The sequence below is a fragment of the Drosophila sulfurigaster genome, chromosome 2R (genome assembly GCF_023558435.1).
Source record: "Drosophila sulfurigaster albostrigata strain 15112-1811.04 chromosome 2R, ASM2355843v2, whole genome shotgun sequence".
Taxonomy (NCBI): Eukaryota; Metazoa; Arthropoda; class Insecta; order Diptera; family Drosophilidae; genus Drosophila; species Drosophila sulfurigaster.
In genome coordinates this window covers 4,503,387-4,528,790 of record NC_084882.1, presented here as the reverse complement: position 1 = coordinate 4,528,790, position 25,404 = coordinate 4,503,387, and the positions used below count along the sequence as shown (strand labels likewise).

The following is a 25,404-nucleotide window of genomic DNA, read 5'->3' as shown; positions in this document are numbered from 1 at the left end:
TTAGTAAAAATTCTATGCATTTAATTGGTTATATAAACCCAAACGCTTTTGCATTCAGAAAATCGACACGAGCACGATACACGGGACACGAACACGAGACACGCACGCACACTCGATAGTCAAAATTATTGGAAATCAACAAATTTGTTTGCATAGCAATTCGAAATGCATTCACTTAGCACAAGGTGTCCGAATATCTTAAAACGGAGTCTAAATTAAGTAAGAGTTCGTTTTATCAACGTGTAAACATTGCACTGAGCAAATGCAATAATTTAAAATATAATACGCCGATATTTTTGTTGATTTTCACAGTTTTTTACGAATGCGTCTGGCGACGAATCTGCGTGCTCGGCTCCGCCTCACGTTTGAATCTAACGCCATAAAATGATGTGGACTGGCACGATACCGTTGGATTTTATAAACGTAAACGTAAACGGACTTGCGCAGTAAAGAGTCCTCGATACTTTTCTCTTTTCTGTTCTGTTCTGTTCTCTGGCATCGACACACTTAGCAAACGAAGATGGCGCGTAGCCGACTATTCTCTACCATATTTCAACAAAATCAATCGATTTGGCCTGAAAATCAACTTTACATTGTTGTTTACACACACACAAATTAGAATTAGAATTAGAAAAAGACACTAGCTTGGCTTGATCAACATCACCCAATCGTTATATCGAGTTTGCTCGATATATGAACAAAAGTATTGTTTACACATTGTTATTACAACACAATTCAACTTTTGGCAGCAGAAAGTTTCTCTTATCAGTCATCTGGCTCTCAGCTGTACATACAGCAGATGACGTCGAAAAATATACATATGTACATATGTATGTATGTATGAATGTTGCCACGTACACGTGTTTCTCAAATCAAATCAAATCAAATCAGTCTGTTATTATATGCGTATCTATCAATTCGCGCGCATTTCGAAGCTCACATTGAGTTTAAGCAGATTCCGATTTGCTAGATGTTTCCCCTCAAATTCGAATTTTTCATTGAACTGAAATTGCGCTGTGGCCTGTTTGTTTTAAAATTTATTTCAATTATATTTTATGACATATGCATTTGTGTATGTATTAGATATACTTGTATCTATCTGTATGTACGTGTTTAGGTGCTCTCAGTTTTGACGCCACTCGTGAGCTATCTTTCGTTCCAAAGTGCTCTCAGTTGCCTATCACTGTTATTTATCTCGCTCTTCTCTCTCGCTCTTGTTGACTGCTTCTCTTTGTCTGGTGGTGTGTGTGCTCTTGCCATTTATTAGGGCACTAGGTTTTCATGCAAACCTCGGAAAACTGCTGCACACCAACACACATGCATACACACACACAGAGTCCGAAGCTGCGGACATTTTGGGGGCAACTTTTGCATTTCCTGTGGCTCTAAAAAGCTTTCAATATCGCAACAACTTGTCCACGTTTGACTTGAGTAAATTGAACTTGTATTGAATTCCAAAACCAAATTGTTTATGACATAATACAAAAAACAACTCGTATATACAAAATACTAATGCACTTCCATAAATATATATACACACATACCATATACAAATGCACATGTGTATGTATGTATGTACATATATGATTGCTTGAATTTGCTTAAATGTAAATGTTTGTATTTTTGAATGTAAAGAATGCTCACGCGCCATATGTTTTGAGCGCGATGGTCGGCAGGTGAAGGGCAGGAGATAGGCGGGAAGATGTCATGTTTGTTAGCTAAACATGTTATCTCGTGAGTGTGTGTTTAACAATAACGAGAAAAACTCGTTAGCAAAAGAAAAACATTTATATAAAATACTATCATACATTATGTATACGCGCTGTGTGCTGCTTTTTATCAGCAGCCACTCGGAGAGCAAAAGATAGGGCATTGAGCGAAGTCAACATTGAGAGAGAGAGAGAGGGAGAGAGAGAGCACCAAAGAGCGAAACACAGATATTGAGAGTGAGAGGGAACAAATAATAGAAAAAGCTTTGCCACACAAATACACATACATGTATTTTTACACACACGAAGTCACTTAACACGCAGAAACTTTAATGGTGTGTGAGTGTGGTTGCGCTGCTGCTTTGACACACTTTTATATGACTTCGTTGATTTAAATTTTTCGTTTTTACGCTCATTATTTGTGTACTCTCTTTGGGTTGGCAGTTTCTACTTCTACTTCTGCTGCTGACTGACTTTGTGTTGTTGTGTGTTACTTTTAGCTTGACATTTGACCATTGGAATGAGCTGAGTTGAGCTAAGCTGTGTTGTGTTGAGCTGAGCTGAGCTGAGCTGAGCTGGGGTGAGGTGAGGTGGGCAGAACAGAACTAAACTGAGCAAACCTGCTGAGGCAGTTTGTTTTTGCCAATAATTTTCACATGCTCGCTCCTTGTACCAGCTGCTGCTTCTAATTCGAAGCCAGCACAGCACAGATTCATATTAGAAAATTTGATTGTTTTTGTTGGGCCAGCGAATAGATTTGTGGTGTTAATTCCATTTCGATCCATCGAAATCTTAATACACATTTTGTAATCTAGTGCAATATGGTTATAATGGCACACACACAATTACGCTACTCGTGTACTCATGTATGTATGTGTATATGTACATATGTGAGTGTTTATTGTAGGTTTTGATACGCGTCAAAAGTGTGGGGGCTTGCTTGGGTGTGAGTATTTATGTAACCAGCATGGCAGAGGCAGTGGAAGAAGCAAAGCCAGACGTAGTGAGAAGCAAGTGAGCCAGCGAGCAAAATACTCATGCCAACGCACACATACTTAGATACTTTTTGGCATTGAAACAAAACGTAGTTCACAAAAAGCACACACACTGCCACATGTACACACACAAACAGACACACACACACATACACACATACGTTGAAGAACGCACGCATGCATACACACATAGATACGCACACACATCGATACAAGTTAGAAGACGGCATAAATAACGTAGAAGAAACAAACGCTGAACGCATAGACTCACTCACACTTGTCCACTTGCACGCTTCGACGCACACATACATGCGCAAAGAGCTTAGAGAGACACACACATGCATGCATATGTGCCCACATCTATGCATATACATAGGCATGTATGTATGTACATATGTAGTGTATGCTTGCAACTATAATTTAAGCGCGTGTGTGCACTATTTAATTAAATTTTGAACTGACGTCGCGACGTTTGTTTAACTCAACAACAAAAATACTCCGAAGAATAGCAGCAACAACAACAACAACTACAGCATGGCCAATAATGGATTCTTATTGATTTTAGTTGAGCAAATGTATAGCACATATTTCCCGAAAAGATCTTTTTTGATTAGATACTCGGCTATCGAATTCTTATTGTACATTGTACACACATAGATACACACACACGTATGTATGTATGTGTATGTATGTACATGAACTTAAATGTGTCGTAGTTGACAATTGTGGACCACTTTAAATAATTGCATACATTAACACAGTACTATATTTAATTATTATTTATTGTTTTTATGATTGTGCACACACACTATCTGTACTTATTTAAGTACGCATGTAATTCATTTTAATATTGTTTAATAGTATGTACATATATAATGTGTGTTGCATATCAACAACAAAACTCACTGATGACGGTGCTCTGACTCTGACTGAACTCAACTGAACTGAACTGGACACTGAATGTGCTCGTTGTATCTGAACAATGTTTTGCCATGCACAAAGTGCTTCTGTGCTTTTCTCTCTCCCTTTATCGCTCTCTCGTACTCTCAACCTCTCAGCGTATTTCTGATTCTCTGTACAACCGAGATTTCTATACAGAACTTAAAATTCCGATGGTGACGATGGTTAGTCAGTGGTTGCTCACACAGACGAACACACACAAAGTACAAACACACACTAGTAATTGCGTATGTGTGAGCAGAGAGCGCGAGAGGATTCTGTATCTGTGTCCAAATTTCAGAGCACGTTATTGTTGTATTAGTTTCAATTTTGCTTTCGTTGCCCATTTCAAATTGGAAAAGTTACTGAAAACAAAATGTGCTCAACGCACTCTCAAACTGTCGCTCTCTCTCAATACCTCATTCTCTCTTATGTTTCCTCTCTCTCTCTGTGATTTTATTCTCTTTCCGTTCACATCGATGTTATTGTCGCAGAAAACAACCACTTTTCGCTCTACTTGCACACAGCACTGAATCTGATTCAGTTGCACTTAGAATTGTATTCAATAAGATTGAATGAAAGAGAAACTTTTTTGATACAAATTGGTAAATTCTAAGCAGTTATTATTTATTCCAATTCCAAAATGTTTCGTATATTACGAAATTGATTCATACAGATTTAATCACCACATTATGTTGTTATTATCAACAAATCCAGACTGATAAGTAATGTCGATTGAACCGTCTACTTAAATACCGAATCCCAAGTATTCCACCTGGCTTCAATCTAAATTAAATTTCATATATCTGTGTAATAAATTCCTATTGCGCTTTAGTTAATAAAACAAAAAAAATATATAAAAATTTATAATAAAATGCGTTTTTTGTTTTAATTGACCAGCCCAATAAGAGCTTGAACCATTTTAGTTTTACATTCCATTTGAGATTGTTGTCACTATGTTTATGATATTGCGAGTAGTTTAAAAGTTAATATTTAACAAAAACTAAGCATCAATAGATTGTAATTGATTACTTGAAATTGCGATACGATACGATAAATATCACACAAAATATAAATTAACTTTTTATAATTCTATAGGTAAAAACCCTGTTAAACTTCCTGCGAATATTTTCATAATTCTTTGAAAGATTTTAAATTACGTAAGCTGAGATTCAAATATAAGCTTTCATTGTTATTTGTTTCATGGTCAATAGTTAAGCAAATTAATAAATAAGTGTGGAGTGCCTTTCGCTAGTCATCAATTTATAGTACTAGTTTGCATAAGTTCAGCTGTGATTTTTGGCGCTAAAGCTTATAATGTACGCATTTGTCTCCATGGGGCAAGGAACTGGTGCGACTTTGTGTTCCAAGTTTTCTAGTATCTGCAGAAATGTTAGTGTGGATCTATGACAGCTAACACTTGGATCGTCACTATTTTGCAGCAAGTTACAAGCATTGAACTGTTAAAATGTAAAATATTTATATTTTTGTATACAATTAAATATATATGCATCCCGAAATTTACCTTGTCCTCTAAGGGTGCGTTACTACACTCCATCAGCTGGGTCCGATGTAATACACATCCGATGCGCTGAACATTCGCTGTGCTTTTTGATAGTCGTCGCATTACCACTACGTCCGTTGCCTCGTTGGCCGGTACGTGATCGTTTCCAAACACCTCCTGCGCCCCAGTCCACTCATTTTCCGAATATATAAATTTATCCAATGGATCTAGAAGAGATTGTGAAGCCCTGTACGCAGCGCTTGTTAAGTAACTGCCTGGATGAGCCTCCGGTGGCCGTTCACAACCGATGATCTTTTCAAGAACTATGCGATAAATATGTAGTACCGGCTTATTGTCTAGCACGCCTTGGCCTAGACCACGTTGATCATCGCTAGCCAATCGACGGTCTTGCATGATTTCCAGCTCACCCGGTGCCAAAGAGGAGCCTCCCAGCGGTTGTCCAGTTAACAGTGTCAGGCGCATGTTGGCATCCTCAATGAAGATAGCCGAGGGAACCGGATAATAGTTTGCCTGCAATGGCAACTTCTCAAATCGTCGACGTTTTATTAACTGCAGTCCATTGAGATCGGTGTAGAAGGTATCACCGCTGTCAATATGTGTTTGCAACCGCATCACAACTTCCGTGTTGTCGATGTCACCAATATCGACAAGGTTGCGTATTTCAGGCAAATCGTTGCCACGCAAAATGGTCTGATGTATAACTTGCGGCAATCCCACGCTCACATAAGACTCCAGTTCTCCTTCACTAACGAGCACCACAGGAGAAGCACCGGTCATCATTGAGAGTGCAGGTCCATTTGGCAAGAACAAATAGGCGCCCGACTTATCTCCATGTGAGCGTGTGCCATATTTAAGGAACTTGAGGTGTACTGGCACGTGAGGACTGTCCGGAGTAAGCTGCATTGATTTCAACATTCCATGCTCTGAAAATGCCAATGTGGGTCCAGAACCAACACGAAGGGCTAACTCTCGATGATCCCCAAACTTGACGACCTCTGGATATTGTCCCAAAGACACAGATAGCGAATTGCTGTTAAGCAGTAGCTGAGAAGCGAATGATGTGTGGCTGCTTGAGAGAACATTATTGTAATTAAAGTGAATACTCTAAATCGGATGTTTATGTGTCATACTTACGTTGGCTTTGAATCGGTCACGGTCAACACGTAGGTGACTAGGCCCATTGGAGGCACGCGGGCCTCAAAGATAATTCGAAATTTGGTAGTGGATCCCTGCGGATTGACAGTCTTGCTAAGTGTGTCGTGGTGCCAACTCCAAACGGGCGACACCTGCGCCTTGACAGTATTGCCAGCCAAATCACTGACACTTATGAATGGGCTGGATACATAGAAATCTATGAGCTGTTGACGCCAATGTGGCAATGTATTGTGCAAGACCACATGCTTGTTGGGTAGCTCTTCGCCCAGTATGATGGTAATGCGACTCTCCTCCACTCCGACACCTGGCCAGCGTGAATCATCCAAGGTAAAGTAATGGAAGTTGTAGTCTGGAGTATAGATGGTGGGATTGGTCAGCAGGCGATATATCGCTTGTTGCATCACGAAGTGGCAGGCCTTGAGCGCTTCTATCATACGCCTTTCGTAATCCAGTACTACATGCGTTTTGGCAGTGCCTGTGATGCCATCGTGATGCTGAAATAACGAAAGTTCTCGACGCGCCAACTCCAGTTTCTGGGCAAAGCCCGCATTCGAATCCCAGGACTTCCAAGAATTCAACATTTCGGCAGCACGCAGATAGTGCATTAGAACGCGATCCATACGCTTATAATACGGACGCGAGGTGTAATAGCCACTCCAATAGTTATCGGAGCGATCCGCATATGTGAAAAAGTCACCACTTAGCGATGGAAAACTCTGCCCTGTATTGTGCACAGCATCAAAGTATTCCTGCAGCGTACCAAACTGCGCCTCCACATTGAAAGCGTAGTGTCCGTTGATGTACTCGAAGAGCCTTTCATAGTTCACACGCTGCACATCCCATTCAGTATTCTGCTTGTAACGAAAATCATCGCCCAGCGGCACGAGGAGCGTATTCGTGCGATACAATTCGGCTTTCTTTTTCCACTGATCCACGAGGAGCTCTGAACGTGCTGCCACATTGTTGTCGTCGATAGCGCGAGGTGGCACTCGCCATGGGCAACTTAGGCCAAAAGAGCCGATGCGCTTAAAGTCGAACTGACAGCACACCTTGGGATCTGGACCACAAGTATGTGGAATATCGTATGAGTAAAAGGGCATCATATGGGTAAATAGAGCCGCATTGCCACGCGTCTCCCATATTTGACGCCAATAAAATTCGAGATTTCGCTGTTGTGCCAACTCTTTTTTCACCGAATAGTGCGTGCGCTGTATGAGAAGGTTCTTGAAGCCACTTCGTTGCAGCACATACGGCAGGCTGGGGCTGTGGCCAAATGGATCAATAGCCCATGATGAGGTGGGCGTTATATTAAAGTGTTCCTTTAACCAGGTTTGACCTTCGGTAAGCTGCAGCAAAACATTGCGCCAATGTGAGTTCGCCTCGTCAGGCATTACCCAGCCACCCGTAACAAATTCCAATTGACCTTTTTTAACCAGCCTGCAAAGATACAAAAACAGTTCAATCGAAAATCAATGAAGTGCTATAATTTCCTTACAATTTCATTTGCTGCTTCTTATTCTCACCCAAGTCTTCGTAGAATCGAGAGAAATACGAAATTTCTGCCCAAATGAATTTCATATCTGGATTCTCAGTGAGATGACGCAAAGCATTCGACAAAATATGTTTCGTATCTGTAATTGGTCAGATTATTTAGATATGACAACAAATATACATTTTTGCAAATATCAAAATGATTGGTGTCTCTTTATGTGTACCGAATCTAATGTACCCTTAATTAGGTACGTGTTCTCTGCAAAAACATAAAATATTGGGAACAAATTATTACAAAATATGCTTTGCACAATCAGGCAGACTACTGAGGCATGAAGTTTAGTTCTTATCAAGAAAGTCCATCGCCACGTTTCATTAACTTTAAACATTAAAAACACAATGTTTGAACTTCACCTACCAGCGTTGTAATAATCTTCGAATGTTTGTATCCAGCCAGGATCGTTGTGGGAATGCGGCACAACGAATACCTTTAGCTTGTGGTGATGATTATACGTAAGCAGATCATATTTGATATTCCAGCCCTGCTTCCAGACACCACCATCCACATCCGCAAACGACATGCGATCGTACATTTCCAGCATTTGTATATCCACCTCTGGCACCTGCCTTACCACATCGCTGCACTCTTCGGTTTCGCCATCTCCCTGTATGTCCCGGTGCTCTAAGATGTCCTTTGCTTTTGCTGGTCTCTTGTCCAAACTTTGCCGTGCATTTCTGGACATTTCTTTACCATGTCCATGATTTTGGGCTCCATTTTCCTGGTGATGCAGTTTGCTTTCAAGAGCAAAGTAATTTGACTGAACAAATATGAGTTAAGTTACTACTTGAAAACACACACAAAAAATACTCTTACCTTTTTCGCATTTGGAGCTGGGGCTGCAAAATTAAGGATCACATACAAGCTGAGAAAGATTAATAGGCAGCCACAACAAATGAGAAGCGCAAAACGTCGACGAATGCGCAGCATTTCCGCATTAATTCAGCATTGATCCACACCAATAGGTATATAAACTATTTAAGAGGAAGCGTACTTTTCCGCATAAACAATTTGTTTAGTAAACCGATTATCCGATTCGACAACTAGGATGGTAAAACAATCGATGATTTTCGATTTATCAGTATTTTTTATATTTCCAAAACATCGATATAATTTGTGAGAATAGATTTTAGCGATGTTCCCAAATGCGCGAAATCATGTTTTTTCTCGAGCAACTCCATATAAAATAAACAGCCCCAAAAAAAGATTTTGAATTTTATCGATAATCCGATACTGGAATGTATGCAGATGTCACATCCACGGTTCCCATTCCAAAAAATTTTTTTGTACCAAAATTTTTAAAAAATGTACCAATTTTAGCAAAAATGTACCACAAATTTTTTCACGAAAGATCTTTTGTATTTCACAAATTGTGATTCACAATATATAAATGTTTACGTAGTGATAGACCTTAGATTGGCGCATACATATTTTCTCAATTGACACAATACGTCGCAAATCGACTGTATGCGATATTTTCCAGTTTTAGTCATGGTTCAATTTCTAACTGATACAAAATTTATGTCTGGTGGAACAGAGCCATTTGTTAAAATAATATGTGTGAACATAAAAGGCAGGCATATTGAAAATGTACTAAAATTAAAAAAGTGATCCAATGTACTAACGCATAAAAAATGTACCAGTTTTGGTACATTTGTACCAAAAGTGGCAACCGTGGTCACATCATCTGTTCCACATGCCTACAACCTATTACACCGTAAAAAGATGCATAAAGATGGATAATTAAAAAAAAAATTAAAAGAAGGGTCTGAGCATTTTCTCGTGATAATAAATGAAATTAATATTGTGAAATTAAAATTAAAAAAAATATTGCAACCAAGTTGCAATAATATGTGCTTGGAATATTGACGCCATAGAAATAAACAATGCATGTGATTTGATCTGTTTTTTTTTTTATACCCGCTACCCCATAGTTTGTTTAAAATTTTTGCCACGTCCCCTTCCGCCCACGCACATCAAAATCGAATAATAAGCGTAATTTTAAAGCAGAGCTGCGACAACTAAAGTAATTGCTGGTATATACAATAATAACTACAGTAAAATCCGGTTATAACAACGCCGCTTATATCGTCCGTCCGGTTATTTTGACGAAAACTCGATGATTTGGTGGGTCGCAATACAAATTAAATTGTTTAAAAAATGAATTAGTTGTATTTTAAAAACTTATGACAACTTTTGGTTAGTGGGTGTTCCGGATTTAACGACGGTCCCTTGAAAGTCGCTATAACCGAATTCTACTGTATAGAAATTGTGATTCTTGAAAATTTGGTTGCGATCAGATAAAAATTGTAGAAGTTATTATACCCGCTACCCATAGGGTGGAAGATTATTATAATTTTGTGCCGACCCTATAAAGTATATATATTCAACCTAGGCGATCTAGCCATATTCGTCTGTCCGTCTGTGTGACTGTCCGTCCGTCCGTATGAAACACTGGATCTCACAGACTATAAGAGATAGAGCTATAATCTTTTTTTCGACAGCATTTGTTATGTTTGCACGCAGATCAAGTTTGTTTCAAATTTTTGCCACGCCCACTTCCACCCACGCAAATAAAAAAAATAACAAGCGTAATTTAAAAGCTAGAGTTGCGAATTTTGGTATGTACAATAATTACTATAGTAGTTATGATTCCTTAAAAATTATGTTGCGATCAGATAAAAATTGTCAATGTTATTAAAGAAATACTTTTGTATGGGCAAAAACGCCTAGTTACTAGGGGTCTTATAACCTATTTCCACTGCACCCAAACCTCGGTTTTCTTTGGTTTTTTCCGGTCAGGCCGAATGTTACGTTCGCCCCATGTAAACACCCATAAGAAAAAAGTCAGCGAACGCACTTTTTGGGTAATTACGCGATATTTTGATCGATATGACAACGAAAAAGAGCTCATCACTAAAGAAACAGCTGACATTTAAGTGCGCGAAGGTATGAAAATAGAAAAATAAAAATTTTATTTTGCTTTTTAAAGCAAATTTTTTAATTTTTAGATGAGACAAAAACCTCGCAAGCCGTCAATATCGTGGAGTGCCATCCACGAGGCTATGTTGTTCGAGTTATGGGAGAAGAAATGTAGTGTCTTTTATGGCCAATCCACGAAGGTGCTACACAAGGATGTCAAACTCCTCCGTATTAATTTGAAAATTATCTTAAAAAAAATTCACTGTTTCCAGGAAAATCGCGCTCCCTAAAACACCCATGCCGTTGCTAAAAAGTAAATGTATTCATGTAAATATTACATTGCTGCCAGCAATTCTATTTACATAGGCCCAAACTGATGGCGATTTCTGACCCATACTTCCTCCACTTCGTTAAAATTCTTATAAAAATCTTGCAATTTAAGAAAATTTTCCATTTTAGAAATGCGGGTGCTGTTTTTTGAATTGTTCGCCAACTCGTGTTTACATTTGAACAGCTGACATTTCAGAGCGGTCATATTGAGAAATTTACCGTTGCCCATATTTTTCGGTTCGTGCCAATGGAAACCCTGAAACGGGACTTTGAAAAACCTAAATAAACTGAGTGCAGTAGAAATAGGCTTTGGCTTACAATCTGGTATATTGTGCCGTCTTTGGCTTATTTTGAATGCGGTATATCGATATACCAAATATACCATTCGGTATATTTTTAGTATGTTTGTAGTATATTCGGTACATTTTGAGAAAAATACCGCAAAATATATTTCTTTTATTCAAAATGGGTAGCGGGTATCTCATAGTCGAGTACACTCCACTGTAGCTTTTTTACTTGTTAAAGAAATACTTAAATACAATCTCAGTTGCTTTGTCTGACAGGTGTATTTGTCTGGGAACAGCGCTTTAGCATAAATGAGCCCTAAATACATTAAAATGGCACCATTTCACACCTTTTTCATTGAAATAAGCTTATAATTTCTTCATAAAATGATCAAATAAATATATATGTGAACATAATCTTCTGCAAACGGAAATAAACCTATGGAGTTTCCATATATTTTTTTTTAATTTATAAATATACATTGAATTTATTCCCATTTACTTATGCTTACTTAACTTATTTGTACATCTAATGGGTGTAAATTTGTAAGTATATTTGATAAATGATGGCGTAACCAAAATACCCAACATTACATACTGTAACTTTTGCACTAAAAATAGTATAATTGGCATTGAGGTCACTCCGTAAATCAGTTAAGATTTAATAAAAAAAAAAGTGCAGAAAATTTGTGCTTTCAACTACCCAGCACTAAAAATGTAAAAACAGGTGCATTAAGTAAAAGCATCATCGTCCAATTACTTGCGGAATACAAGCTTTTGGAGTTTCATCGATTTATTCAGAGTCCTTGTCAGCTTTGCAGCAGGGTAGGCTGTGATAAAATACCAGAGATAAATCTATGAATTAAATAATATATGAATAATAAGTATTCTAAATTGAAAGTGCGCCTGCATCTGCAAACGCGGCCATAGCCTTGATTACCATAGTTAAATGCTAATTGAGTCATACCGCGATACTGCTTTAGAATTTGTTGTCCATTGCGCCATGAAGCGTCAAAACGTAAGAACACTGTCGCTTGTGGTATGCACATTTACCTATTTGCTCATTGGCGCGGCAGTCTTTGACTCGCTTGAATCACAAACTGAAGCAAAGCGTTGGGAATTTTTGCAAGGTACATATATTAACAATCAATATATATTCCGGCAATATCCAAATGCACTCATACACATACATAAATGCCTACATGAAAGCACCTCATCTGAATAAAATAATAATTCATCCTCCATTTTAAAATTCCGTAATGATAAAGTATTTAAATAAATATATTTTTGGTAGCCAATATTTCACATAGTAGAAACATGTATTCCACATCTGTTTTTTTGTTATTCATAATACACTCATGTAATATTAAAGTTAATATAGCTTTTGTTCTGTTTTATTTGTTTTTTTTGTTGGTTTGGTAATTGGCCACTACTTTTTACAATATTGATAATTGATATTGGAATTCGCATCAAACTTTGTTTTCATGCCGTAGCGGTGAAGAATAATTTCGTTAAGAAATACAATGTGAGTACAGAAGACTACCGGATGATCGAAATAGTAATAATTGAGAACAAACCACACAAGGCGGGACCTCAGTGGAAATTCGCTGGCGCATTTTATTTTGCCACTGTAGTGCTGGCAATGATTGGTAAATATTTAGATTTTTTTTTTAAAACAATACAAATGCGTTCGATAAACATATTTAGAAAATATACTTCATGGAAGGAGTACACATAATGCTGCAGTGTATATCGGATTATAAAGACAATATTTGTATTCCTACTATCTATTGATGAGAGTATATATGTATATAAGTATATAGGGACTTTCAATACTGAAATATAAGATACATTAATAATTTTAAAGAAGTAATTAAGCAATAGCTGGAGAACAATCGCCTGAATTTTGCAACCAGAAGACGTATTTAGTTAATGAAACTTTAAATGCAATTGATTCAATGATATAAAATGGATAACAGAAAAAATAGTTGCATTAGTTGTTTCAGTTGCTATTGGATACAACTCGATATTTTGTTAGATGTGTTATAAAGTTGATAATGATCGTAGCAACTTCAATTGCTTCACCGATCATTAACTCAAATACATCCTGCAGTATGTGTCTTAACTTAACGAAATAATAAATAGTAAAAGGTGCGTTTTCGAACCAAATTTTATATACAACTTTTAATATATATATGTATATATGAAAAGTAGGAATTTTAAATAACCCCTACTTGTTTCACGATCAAAAAATGTGAAATATAGTTCAGTCAATAAGTCATGACATTGAATTTTACCAGTATATACACATAAACAGAACAATGTAAGTATCTTCAAAATGTAAAATGTATAGAGATGCCGAATAAGATTGTAAAATGAGCAGCGGTTATAAAACACAACGTATGTATATTTTGGTAAATACTTAGATAGAATTGATAGAACAACATGTACATAAGAACTATGTACATACATATGCATTCCTTTAAATCTAGATCTGCGATCTTTAACATATTGCAGGCTATGGACATTCCACACCGACTACAGTGGCTGGGAAACTATTTACAATGTGCTATGCTATGGTATGATCAGTCCAATAGAGCAGAAATAGAGCGTGTAGCTGCTCCAATGCTACTTGTACACTTTTTAAATTTTCTTTTCTTTTCTTGTCTTGTGACTGTTTGTTTCAGGTGGGCATCCCATTGGGTCTTGTGATGTTCCAGTCGATCGGCGAACGACTTAACAAGTTTGCTTCTGTGATCATTAGACGAGCGAAGCGAGCAAGTGGAGCACGTTGTACGGATGCCACTGAAATGAATCTTATGCTAGCCACTGGGATGTTGTCCTCAATTATTATTACGACGGGAGCTGCAGTCTTCTCACGCTACGAGGGCTGGAGTTACTTCGATAGTTTCTATTATTGCTTTGTGACATTGACCACAATCGGGTTTGGCGACTATGTGGCTTTGCAGAATGATCAAGCGCTAACCAATAAGCCAGGATATGTTGCACTTAGTTTGGTGTTCATTCTCTTTGGCCTAGCAGTAGTTGCTGCTAGTATTAATCTTCTGGTGCTGCGATTCATGACTATGTATGTTGGACCTCTGGATGGACGATTTGGTTCAGTCGCATTACTTCGGTATTCCTCTCAATTGCAGGCAAGCTGAGGATGCTAAAAGGGACGAACAGGATGCCCAAAATATAGCAGCAGGAAATCAACCACTCACTTTCGACGACGATTCCACATACAACATGCACGGCAAGTTGCTCGAAAACAATTACACCACCGAAAATGATGAGACGGTTTCCCTTTGCTCTTGTACCTGCATGGGAGGCACGCGATGTCTGAATCATGAGCAGTTTGTTGATCCCGATTTTCAGCCAATGGACATTATTGAGAGCACACTCTGTTTGAAACGTGCATCCGTTTGACAAGAAGAAGAAATAAACTCTTATTATAAGTACTAAACTGGTCTACTGGAATCAGAGTCTACTTTTAGCAAATAGTTCTCTCTTTGTTATGTTATATACATAGCTTATATATTTGTATATAGCTATAATAATTGTTCTGTGTGAATCTCATTATAATTATATACTTACCTGACAAAATGTGACAATTGTTTGAATCCATTTATTCCGAACTAAATGTGATCGAAGTAGTCGAATGTTAGGCATTAGCATTTTGAATTTGTGCCAGTATCATTCCAACATCGACTCGACTCCTGTACACGTATAGAAAAAAGTAAGAAAATTATACGTAAAAATCATTTTAAAAGCGGCGGGTCAGGTATTCAACGAAAAAAAAAAGCAAATCCTCGTATACTCTCGTATCTAGTAACTATGCGTGAAATTGTGCATATTCAGGCTGGCCAGTGTGGCAATCAGATAGGAGGCAAGTTCTGGGAGGTAATTTCTGATGAACATTGCATCGATGCGACGGGGACGTATTATGGCGACAGTGATCTGCAATTGGAGCGTATTAATGTGTACTACAATGAGGCCACTGGTGCCAAATATGTACCACGGGCTATTCTTGTCGATCTGGAGCCCGGCACCATGGACTCTGTGCGCTCGGGTGCTTTCGGCCAGATCTTTCGACCCGATAACTTTGTTTTCGGTCAATCTGGTGCGGGCAACAACTGGGCGAAAGGACATTACACTGAAGGAGCCGAACTGGTTGACTCTGTGCTCGACGTGGTCCGTAAGGAATCTGAAGGATGCGACTGTCTCCAGGTGGGTATATACATACGGTGAAAATGATCAATTTACCGTCAACATTGGTTTCCACAGGGTTTCCAACTCACTCATTCGCTGGGGGGAGGCACCGGATCGGGCATGGGGACTTTGCTTATCTCGAAGATTCGCGAGGAGTACCCGGATCGCATCATGAACACCTTCTCGGTAGTGCCTTCGCCCAAGGTATCTGACACTGTAGTCGAGCCCTACAATGCCACCCTAAGTGTGCATCAGTTGGTTGAAAATACTGATGAGACTTATTGCATTGACAACGAAGCACTGTATGATATCTGCTTCCGCACTTTGAAGCTGACGACGCCCACTTATGGTGATCTTAATCACTTGGTGTCGGCAACAATGTCGGGAGTGACAACCTGCTTGCGCTTCCCAGGTCAATTAAATGCCGACCTGCGAAAATTGGCCGTAAACATGGTGCCCTTCCCCCGTCTGCACTTCTTCATGCCGGGATTTGCACCGCTAACGTCTCGAGGATCGCAGCAGTATCGCGCTCTAACCGTTCCAGAGTTGACTCAACAGATGTTCGATGCCAAGAATATGATGGCGGCATGTGATCCGCGTCATGGTCGCTATTTAACAGTTGCGGCCATCTTCAGAGGGCGCATGTCCATGAAGGAAGTGGACGAACAGATGCTCAATATACAGAATAAGAACAGCAGCTTCTTTGTGGAATGGATTCCAAACAATTGCAAAACTGCGGTGTGCGATATTCCACCGAGAGGTTTAAAGATGTCTGCCACATTCATTGGTAATTCGACGGCCATTCAGGAGCTTTTTAAGCGTGTCTCGGAACAGTTCACTGCCATGTTCCGACGTAAGGCCTTCTTGCATTGGTACACTGGAGAGGGTATGGATGAGATGGAGTTCACCGAAGCGGAGAGCAACATGAATGATTTGGTATCCGAGTACCAGCAGTATCAAGAGGCCACTGCCGACGAAGAAGGAGAATTCGATGAAGACGAAGAAGGAGGCGGCGATGAGTAAAGTTTCCGTTTCGCTTACAATCGCATATTAAGACTGAAAACGCGCAATCCTGATGAAATAGATGAAGATGCCAACTACCGATAGACTGGTTACAATCAACGTTATTGATATTGTGTTCCATATACATAAGTATTATTAATCTCCCTGTTTGGTGCGTCACAACTGCATCCATACTCATAAATACAGTTTCATGCAAGTCATTTAACTAAGGGATCTATTTTATTGGTAAAACTAAATTTAACTTTATTGTGGTTAATTATAGAAATGTTTACAATATTTGGGTGTAAGTAGAAACAGAAATTAAATTATATTTAAATAAATTACAAATTGTACGCATTTCAATTTCATCGCATTACGCATTAAACATCATCAAAAAGCCCACGAGGCGGCATTCCGACATTCTCTGTTTCATTTCGATCGTTAGTGCTTCGAAATCCAATCTGCATTTGAGTGCTAACGCCAAATCTATCATTAATTTCCTCCGACAATGAGCGAGGTACTCCAAGCGCTGAAGAGGAAGCTACTGCAGCGTAGTCAACACTAGCGTCGCCATCCCGCAATAAACCATCTGCTGGTGTTCGATATTCACCAATTAACTGATTGACGCCACCGCCTACTCCACGATATTTACTAAGGTATTCATGACTTGGCATAGTGTCGGCGCGTCTTCTGGCCATTGCTTCTTCGGTTCGCTGTCGACGGCGCTTTTCGCGAGCTATCAAATCCTTTCCCTCCTGCACTAGCTCGGTTGCAATCGTTTCGTGCTGCAGAAACTGTTGGAAACCCAAGGCATTCAAAGCCCGACTACCTAGACTAAACCAGGTGGCCAGGCAAAATGCCAGCATGCACATAGGAAAGTATATATTGAAGCCATTCGAAATGATGCCGATTACGTCCATGTGACCCATAATTTGCGTATAATACGTTTCCATAATGCGCTGCAATGATATTATTTAATTATATGATATTAGATGGAAGTAGTTACTCACCTTTTTTATGATGTGAGAATCCATATGAATAAGACCAAGAAAATTGAGACACATTGGTGGTGTTAGACGACAGAGAAGCATGCCACTAAAGATTAAGCTATGCTCATTCGTCTGGTGATGGGGTGCCAGGTAATAAATATTAAGAAAGCGTATCCTAAGAATTGTAGAATAGGTGCAGTAGAAGAAGTAGCACAGCACACCCATAGAAAAGACTTCAATTGTGAAAAAATCATAAGTTCCCTTGGCCACATTGATCACATTGGCAAATATCGAGAGGACCGGATGGCGACTGAAGAAAGTGAGTTCGCTCCACACGACCATCGATGACATGGTAGCCGAGAGCACGCAGAGCGCCTTAAGGAATGGAGCCTTAAAAACACACTCCCAATACCATTGAACAGAGCCGCTAAACAAGATTCTTTCCAGCTGCGACCGCTTGCATGGAAACTCAGTTTTGAAATAACGCTCAGCTGAATGCATGTTGTGTGCAACGTCTTCCAAGTGTAGCACCGTCTTCACTTGAACGCTCCAAAGTGCCTCAGTGCGTTGCAAAGTCTGCAACGATTTGATCACCTGTTTATGTATGCGTACAAGCGCTTTCTCCGAGGGCACAATGGTAGAACTGGTGCCACCGAAGCTACCCATGCCGTTGCCGCAGCTTCTCGAGAAATTGCGACTGGCCCGCTCATGCAGCTCAATAGGTACCTTGCGCAATATGGTCTCGACGCACGATCGCAACTCGTGATTGTTAGGCACTGCTCGACTGATGCATTGCAGAGACTCAAGCACATCGTCGACATGCTCCTCCGCCTCCGCCTTGTCCGTGCTAAGTTTGGCAGCCTTGAAATAAGCATATTGCAGCGCAAATCCCGGTTTGGCGTTATTCCAAAGAGATCGAGGCACTTCCACGAGTGCATAGCCCAAAAGGAGTATAAGTAAAAAGAGGCCCCATGTATTTGAAGCCGATGAAGCAATCGCCTTTAGTTTCTGCCAATCAAGGGAGACGCCCTTGACGGAAATATAGATGAGCAGGACACCGCAGATGAATAAATAGGATCCATAGTAGATGGCATTCTCAATTAGGGCCGATTTCAGTTTGCCCTTTATGGTAAAATCGCCGGCTTTAAGATACGACTGCATTAGTGGCATTATTAGCCACGTTAGAAACTGTGAGCTCCAGTAGATGATACGCCACAAATTGGGGAACACTGACTCAGGCACCATGCCCCACGGCTCTTGACATTCCTGGGGTCGTAATGTGTCTGTTGTTGATGATATATTTATGGTGACACTGCCATTGGAAATTGGCTTGTGCTCCTCTAGGCATTGCCGGTAAAGAGTCTGAAACGAAATATATTAGTTGACGAATAGTATGTATTAAAACTCCAAACACCCACTGACGTCACATCCAAAGGAATGGTAAAAACAATCAGAAAAGAAAAACACCAGGCCGTCAACACGGAGAGTGTTACAAGGATGTGTTGACGTTGTATATTTCCATATCGATATAGCAAGACGCTAGCCAAGAACAAAGCGGCAATAACGGCGAATGTCAGCAAGTATGCCATTTCCTTTTTCCTTTTTTTTATTTGCCCCCAAATGCAACTGCAGTCTAAGCGGCGTCGAGAGGTTTTGCCTCTCCTTGGTGATTGTTGTTGTTCTTGTTGTTAGTGCGTTTCTGCTGCAACTGTCGAGCAGTTTCACGATGCATTTCCTCCAGACTCTGCAAACCCTGCGATTTGAGAGGTATCAAACGCGGTTTAGCAAGCAATAAGTCAGTTTTATGCTCGAAAAACAATTTTCCTGTACTAGGCTCAATTAATTCAATTTTTTCATTTACGTTTCTAAGCAATTCACGCTCTATCGCCGACATACTCTCATAACTGCTGGTTGATCAATTATGTAAATATCTATATATATTGTTGTACCAGTCAGTAATTTAAAAGATTATTTTTTTAGTAGACGAAATATTATGTTATTTTTTATTCCTTGCAGGTGCAGAAACATCGTCGGCACTATTGATCGACTGACTTATCGATGTTTTCAAACTTTGTGAAAACATCGATTTTTTTTTGTTAATACCCTGCTATATACCTGGTTTATAGCTGCTATGGTTTTTCCACTGCACTCATTTTTTTTACGTTTCGAACTGACTTTTTTCTTATGGGTTTTTACATTCGACCTGAACTGAAGAAAACCGAGGTTTTTTGGTGCAGTGGAAATAGGCTATAAATGGTGCGTCTTTCGTGTTAACACTTGCATCATAAAATCGCATAATTCAAGCACAAGCCCTTGGTCTAACTAAAGTAAACTATCATTAAGAATTATTATTAAAATGATATATTAACCAAAATAAGATTTAAGGACAGGCAGTTTTATACAAACCAAAGTTTGAATGCAAGAGAATAAATACCAAAATGTAAAATTCTGATATTGCCACCTGGTTACATCTTAAAGTGCATTAAGTATATAGGGAATGCCTATTAGGGATATAACTACAACATTTAACCCATATTTTCACTCTTGAATTATGGATTGGTTTCTTTTGTTCGGCATTTTCAATCACAGTTGGCAGCATTGCAAGCGGAGTGGAAACAGCTGACTCTGTCAACGAGTTGGCAGCGCTCACGGCTTATGTTTTTGTTTTGCTGGCAAATTACTAAAGAAAATTGTCAAATTTAAGTAGGATTAGAAGTAAAACTCTTAGACAAAAAAATATCGTGGTCATGGAGAGCAATGCCTTAGTAAATACTGGAGAAAAGGCGCAAAACTGTCGCACTAGCGGAGATGGCATGGAACAAACGGAAATAATTCCATCAACTAAAGTAGAAGAGAATCAATTAGTGAGCAGTGTGAGCAAACGACCCCAATTATCCCGTAAAGATAGCACAGCTGCTCAAGAGGCGGTAATTGCCCGCAAGACATCATCCGCAGGTTCCACCTCTTCGTCTGCGTCCCTTCCGTTGCCCGGCCTTCACTCACTCTACCGTCGTACTGAAATCGTAAGTCGCAGCCTTGGCCCGGCAATGCCCAAAGGAGAGCTTGTGCAGCTGAAGCCACGGTTGGTAAGCACTTCGGATCCACTTCCAGAGCACAAGAAGACAAAGCCGCCAAAGTTTATCCCATATGAACCATATCCAGGAGCTGTCAATCCCATGACAGAGACACAGCAAAGAGTTCAACGCGTTGGTAGAAACAACATAGACATTGCCGTTCTGGCCGAACAGGTATCCAGTCTTCGCACCCAAGAACTGAATCCTAATGAACAGGTCGAAGGCAACAGTGAGCAGAATGCGGCTAACAGTGAGGATCTGCAACAATTAAAAGAGCAGCTTACTAAAGTGCAGGCAGAACGGGATTATTTGCATGCACAGCATAAGTTTCAGACCCAGGTCAATGGGGAGCTGAAAAGCCTGTTGGTGGCGTCAGTCGGCGAGGATTTGCAGACCAAAGTCAATGTACTTACCGAGGATAAATTGCAACTTGCGCGTGCCTTGCTCGATACGGCCAACAATCTCACTACACACACGGAACAGATCGAGTTTTTGGCCAATCAGTGTGAGGTGTGGCGATCGAAGTTTCTTGCTAGCAGTGTCATGGTCGAGGAGCTAGCGCGCTGGAAAGCGGATCTTACGCATAAGAATCAAATGCTCAATGAGTCTACAAAGCAATTGTTGCATGCAACACATCAGATACGGGAGATTCAGTTAGACATGCTGAAGCAATTGAAGTTCCTGGCCAAGATACGTTATCTCAATCTACCCGCTACGGATGTGATCAGCTTAAGTTCAGAGAACTTAAACATTCTACAACGGATGGTGCTACACTCCGGCGTGGGGATTCCGGAGACAACTCTGAAGTTGTCCAGTGCCTCAACCAGTCCGCTGTGCGAGGCGGAGAAGTACGCTGTACAGGTTGGTCGATTAGCTCAATTTGATAATTCATTTTTGATTATGTTGTCGCTATTGTTGTTGCAGGCCCTTGAGTTTATAAGCCAACCGCTTATGGCCACAGATGAAGCTATTAGAGCGCTATTCGGACAGGTTCAAAGGCCACCTTGCACCTTGGCAGGCGCTCCAGCTCACCCAGAATTAGATTCCCTTCAGAAACAGCAATAGCATATTTATGATTTACTAATTGAAATAATGTTAAAACCATACAATATTGTATGGTTAGTGGTTAAAATATGTGTGGTTTATGTCTCCAATAAGCTCTGCTTGAAATATATGCTATGGTTTGTGTTTTATCTTAATGTGTAAATCGCGCGCTAGTTGTCAAATTATTCAATATGATCAAATTTGGTAATAATAAATTTGTCAGAATAGAATTTTTTATTTCTTGTGAAAAATCAAAATTTGCGTCTGCTTCCAAGTTCATTTAGCAGCCGATACATAATTACCTTTATCATACTTCTATAGACAATAACAAACCCTATTTTAAAGACGTCTACCCGCTACCGATTCAAAATACCCCATAGAGAATAACTTGTAAATTTGTTATCTGATTGTCATCAAATTTCCGGCGCGAAGAGTTCGAATGGCAGCCAATGACACAATGAATCACAGACTACAATTAAAGTCTCTACCTAATAATAATATATGAATTTTTTCCGTTGTTTATTTTCTATTATTGTTTATCAATATACGAAGAGTGTATTCATGTGTTGATGGTGGAAATTGTCCTGAACCGTTCCCCTATTTCAGCCAAAGGAAAATTTGATTTCTGTATGCGGGCTTTGGCGGACATTTAAGTGTAAATGAATTTACTTAATTTGAGCAGTTTTACTTATATAAATATGCGCTAATCATGATCTGACCTCTAAATAGGTATATACATACATAAGATAAATCTAAACAAACTATAGGCATATGCTTCGTGTCGTTGCATTACATACATACTTTTTTTACATGAAAACTAGGAAATCTTAATTTTGATAGTTATTGAAATTTTTTTGTCTGGGGCTTGGAGTAATTTCCACATGACATCAAATATACAATTTATAGTTTGCAAAATAAATGCTAATAATGTGCATGTTTCAAATAGAGGAAGCGACTTTTAAATTTACATTTCATTTTCAATTTTTGCGAATAATGCATAATAAAGAATAGGAGAAAAAATATCTGAACCAAAGTTCAAATTAATAACATATTTCGAGTCAAAAACGTTTATGGTTTTGTTACGTTGTTTGATATCCTTTGTGCCAGCAGTGTTATCAATATATTGCAAGCCGATAATATGAAATGACTACTCTAGGGGTGGGACGGAGTTTTAAACTGCTCCTCCTGTTAAAGATGAGATTAAAGGAAAACGTCAATTTTTTTCGCTGAGGTTGGCATGTGGATTTGCTTGGATCGAGGAGTGGAAATGTGCTGGACGATCTTAGATGGTTTTTTTAGTTGTTGAGGAGTTGAATCTAGATCAAGGTTGGAGACTGTGCACGAAAGAAAACAAGTAAGAAAGCTACAGTCGAGTGTGCTCGACTGTGAGATACCCGCTACCCATTTTTAATAAAAGCAAAATATTGCGGTATCATTTTCAAAATATACAGAATATACTGCAAAAATACTAAAAATATACCAAATGGTATATTTATACCCGCTACCCATAGGGTAGAAGGGTATTATAACTTTGTGCCGGCAGGAAATGTATGTAACAGGTAGAAGGAGGCATCTCCGACCCTATAAAGTATATGTCGGCGCACACTAATAGTGTGTGTATATGTTGGTGTGAGTGTGTGGGTATGCTGTTGTAGGAATTTCACCAGAGGCTTAATTTCATCATTATAGGAATATTGCATCAGTCACTAATTGCGCCGTGATTAATTGTGTGTGTATGTTGTCGCTTTAAGAAGTGTCGTTTTAGCAGGGCGACAGCGTAGTGTCGCTGTCGCCGAGTGTGGTTCGGTGGTAAGCATAGAATGAAGAAGGGACGACGCAGGCAGTTGCGTATAGATCGTCGTGTATGCAAAACCGAAACTCGCTGTGTTATTACGATGTCGGAAAATAGCGGCGCTGCAACATCAGAAGTGGGATCTGGCTCGCTACCTAATGATTCAGATGGACCATGGCGAATTTTGATGGAAATGCAAAATAAAAACTTGATCGAGCTTATTAAAGCTGTACAATCGGCGACACCTGAAACAACAAACAAAAAAACAATTGTGCTTCCAAAATTCAACGCAGACCTTGATGGCGCCGACGCGTCGGCCTGGTGTTCAACCGTAAACATAATTTTGGCAGAAAATACTATAAAAGGCAGCGAGTTGGTAATGGCTTTGAGTGCATCGTTGGAAGGTAGTGCGTCACAGTGGCTTCCGCAAATATGTTATCCAGAGATAACTTGGGATGAATTTAAAGAACTTTTCATGCAGCGTTTTGGCATTGTAGAAACGCCAGCGGCCATGTTTTTGTCAATGCTAGCTAATTGTCCGACCGATGGCGAATGTCTCTCCAATTATGCTAGTCGTATGGTGACGTCACTTATCACGAAATGGCGTGACATGAACGTAGAGGAAATTGCAGTTTCTGTGACTCTTGCGAAGATGGCTCATGTTGATAACAGATTGCAGCGTTTAACCTTTACTTCGAATATGCGCACCAGAAGTGAATTGCAAACTGAGCTTAAAGCATTCGCGTTCAACAAGAGGAAGAAAAATTCACAAGAAGAAATATCGTCACCTGACAGAAAGCGTTCGAAACTTTCAACAATAAAATGTCATTTTTGTGGAAAATTAGGCCACAAGATGATGGAATGTCGAGCTAAGCAGCAGCAAAATCCGTCTTCTCATGCTACGAACAGTAGCGGCAGGAGTGTATCTGGCCACCATCAAAAAGCGAATGTAACCTGCTTTAAGTGTGGTGAACTTGGCCATATTTCAACACATTGCAGTAAGCCTAAAGTGGACAAGATCAAGGATACACATCAGATGAAAAGAGTGGAGCTTTGCGAAGTTGTTGAGCCCAAAGGAGAGATGGTTCATCGAGGTGAGACGTTTATAACAACGTTCGACTCTGGAGCGGAATGTTCATTAATAAAACAAAAGATAAGTCACAAATTAGTTGGTAAAAGAATTAACAATGTAGTGATGCTGAAGGGTATTGGTAGTGGCGGCATATGTAGTACATTGCAAATACTTAGTAACGTAAAAAATTAATCAACATTGTATTGAAATCTTGTTTCATGTTTTGGATAATGAGTATTTGAAGAATGACATTATTATTGGTCGAGAAGTACTGTCCCCTGGATTTAATGTTATAATATCATTGGGAAAATTCGAAATAATTAGATCAAAAACTGTAAACTATTGTTCAAATGATGAGAAATTTTGTGAATTAAATACTGATCTTGTTGGGGAAGATAAAGATAAATTACAAGATTTGTTGGAAAAATATTCAAAATCTTTTATTAATGGAATTCCTTCGACTAGAGTTAGCTCGGGTGAAATGAAAATTAAATTAATAGACCCAAGAAAAATTGTTCAAAGAAGACCATATCGGCTCAGCCCAAATGAAAGAGAATTGGTACGAGACAAGATTAATGAATTATTACAATGTAAAATTATACAGCCAAGTTGCTCGCCATACGCAAGTCCCATAATCTAATACAGTTGCAGATAGATATCCCTTGCCCCTCATATCGGACCAGATAGCCAGACTTTATGGAGCGAAATATTTTACATGTTTAGACATGGCAAGCGGGTATTACCAAATTCCCATGCACAAAGAATCGGTAGAGTGTACAGCATTTGTCACTCCAGACGGGCAATATGAATT

General features: G+C 39.3%; 8 protein-coding genes across 12 annotated transcripts in view; 4 read left to right on the top strand and 4 right to left on the bottom strand.

Moving 5' to 3' along the window:
* LOC133838230 (RNA-binding protein Pasilla) overlaps positions 1 to 3,713 on the bottom strand; it is a 40,742-nt gene extending 37,029 nt beyond the window's left edge. Inside the window, exon 1 of the mRNA XM_062269261.1 lies at positions 3,611 to 3,713. Within this exon, the coding sequence (XP_062125245.1) occupies positions 3,611 to 3,698 (88 nt within the window). The 5' untranslated portion in view covers positions 3,699 to 3,713. The remainder of the gene's footprint in view (positions 1 to 3,610) is intronic.
* Positions 3,714 to 4,511: 798 nt separating this feature from the next.
* Positions 4,512 to 8,923, bottom strand: LOC133838229 (alpha-mannosidase 2). Of its 2 annotated transcripts, XM_062269253.1 has the most exons (6): positions 8,689 to 8,923; positions 8,233 to 8,632; positions 7,819 to 7,954; positions 6,303 to 7,760; positions 5,169 to 6,234; positions 4,512 to 5,103 (listed from the first exon to the last, which is right to left on the bottom strand). In XM_062269253.1, the coding sequence occupies exons 1-6, from the start codon at positions 8,800 to 8,802 to the stop codon at positions 4,930 to 4,932; spliced, it is 3,348 nt and encodes a 1,115-aa protein (XP_062125237.1). In that variant the 5' UTR covers positions 8,803 to 8,923; the 3' UTR covers positions 4,512 to 4,929. The 2 variants fall into 2 exon arrangements, with proteins under 2 accessions (XP_062125237.1, XP_062125238.1); XM_062269254.1 differs by lacking the exons at positions 8,233 to 8,632; positions 8,689 to 8,923 and having other exon boundaries at positions 7,847 to 7,954.
* A 3,093-nt stretch (positions 8,924 to 12,016) lies between these two features.
* LOC133839625 (two pore potassium channel protein sup-9) lies at positions 12,017 to 15,005 on the top strand. Of its 4 annotated transcripts, XM_062271249.1 has the most exons (6): positions 12,017 to 12,538; positions 12,902 to 12,933; positions 12,994 to 13,057; positions 13,926 to 13,987; positions 14,096 to 14,496; positions 14,564 to 15,005. In XM_062271249.1, the coding sequence occupies exons 1-6, from the start codon at positions 12,358 to 12,360 to the stop codon at positions 14,835 to 14,837; spliced, it is 1,014 nt and encodes a 337-aa protein (XP_062127233.1). In that variant the 5' UTR covers positions 12,017 to 12,357; the 3' UTR covers positions 14,838 to 15,005. The 4 variants fall into 4 exon arrangements, with proteins under 4 accessions (XP_062127233.1, XP_062127232.1, XP_062127234.1 ...); XM_062271248.1 differs by having other exon boundaries at positions 12,018 to 12,538; positions 12,902 to 13,057; positions 14,564 to 15,003; XM_062271250.1 differs by lacking the exons at positions 12,902 to 12,933; positions 12,994 to 13,057 and having other exon boundaries at positions 12,018 to 12,538; positions 14,564 to 15,004.
* An 88-nt stretch (positions 15,006 to 15,093) lies between these two features.
* Positions 15,094 to 16,848, top strand: LOC133839623 (tubulin beta-2 chain). Its single transcript, XM_062271245.1, has 2 exons — positions 15,094 to 15,638; positions 15,696 to 16,848. The coding sequence occupies exons 1-2, from the start codon at positions 15,246 to 15,248 to the stop codon at positions 16,641 to 16,643; spliced, it is 1,341 nt and encodes a 446-aa protein (XP_062127229.1). The 5' UTR covers positions 15,094 to 15,245; the 3' UTR covers positions 16,644 to 16,848.
* On the bottom strand, positions 16,658 to 19,200 carry LOC133839622 (LMBR1 domain-containing protein 2 homolog). The gene is made up of 3 exons (XM_062271244.1): positions 19,030 to 19,200; positions 17,633 to 18,973; positions 16,658 to 17,581 (listed from the first exon to the last, which is right to left on the bottom strand). The coding sequence occupies exons 1-3, from the start codon at positions 19,198 to 19,200 to the stop codon at positions 17,003 to 17,005; spliced, it is 2,091 nt and encodes a 696-aa protein (XP_062127228.1). The 3' UTR covers positions 16,658 to 17,002.
* Positions 19,201 to 19,244: 44 nt separating this feature from the next.
* LOC133839626 (BBSome-interacting protein 1) lies at positions 19,245 to 19,505 on the bottom strand. Its single transcript, XM_062271252.1, has one exon. The coding sequence runs from the start codon at positions 19,503 to 19,505 to the stop codon at positions 19,245 to 19,247; it is 261 nt and encodes an 86-aa protein (XP_062127236.1).
* A 739-nt stretch (positions 19,506 to 20,244) lies between these two features.
* On the top strand, positions 20,245 to 21,770 carry LOC133839624 (golgin-45). Its single transcript, XM_062271247.1, has 2 exons — positions 20,245 to 21,546; positions 21,610 to 21,770. Exons 1-2 carry the CDS (start codon positions 20,359 to 20,361, stop codon positions 21,748 to 21,750), a joined length of 1,329 nt encoding a protein of 442 aa, XP_062127231.1. The 5' UTR covers positions 20,245 to 20,358; the 3' UTR covers positions 21,751 to 21,770.
* A 1,569-nt stretch (positions 21,771 to 23,339) lies between these two features.
* On the top strand, positions 23,340 to 24,828 carry LOC133838794 (uncharacterized). Its single transcript, XM_062270021.1, has one exon. The coding sequence runs from the start codon at positions 23,550 to 23,552 to the stop codon at positions 24,783 to 24,785; it is 1,236 nt and encodes a 411-aa protein (XP_062126005.1). The 5' UTR covers positions 23,340 to 23,549; the 3' UTR covers positions 24,786 to 24,828.
* Positions 24,829 to 25,404: the final 576 nt, after the last annotated feature.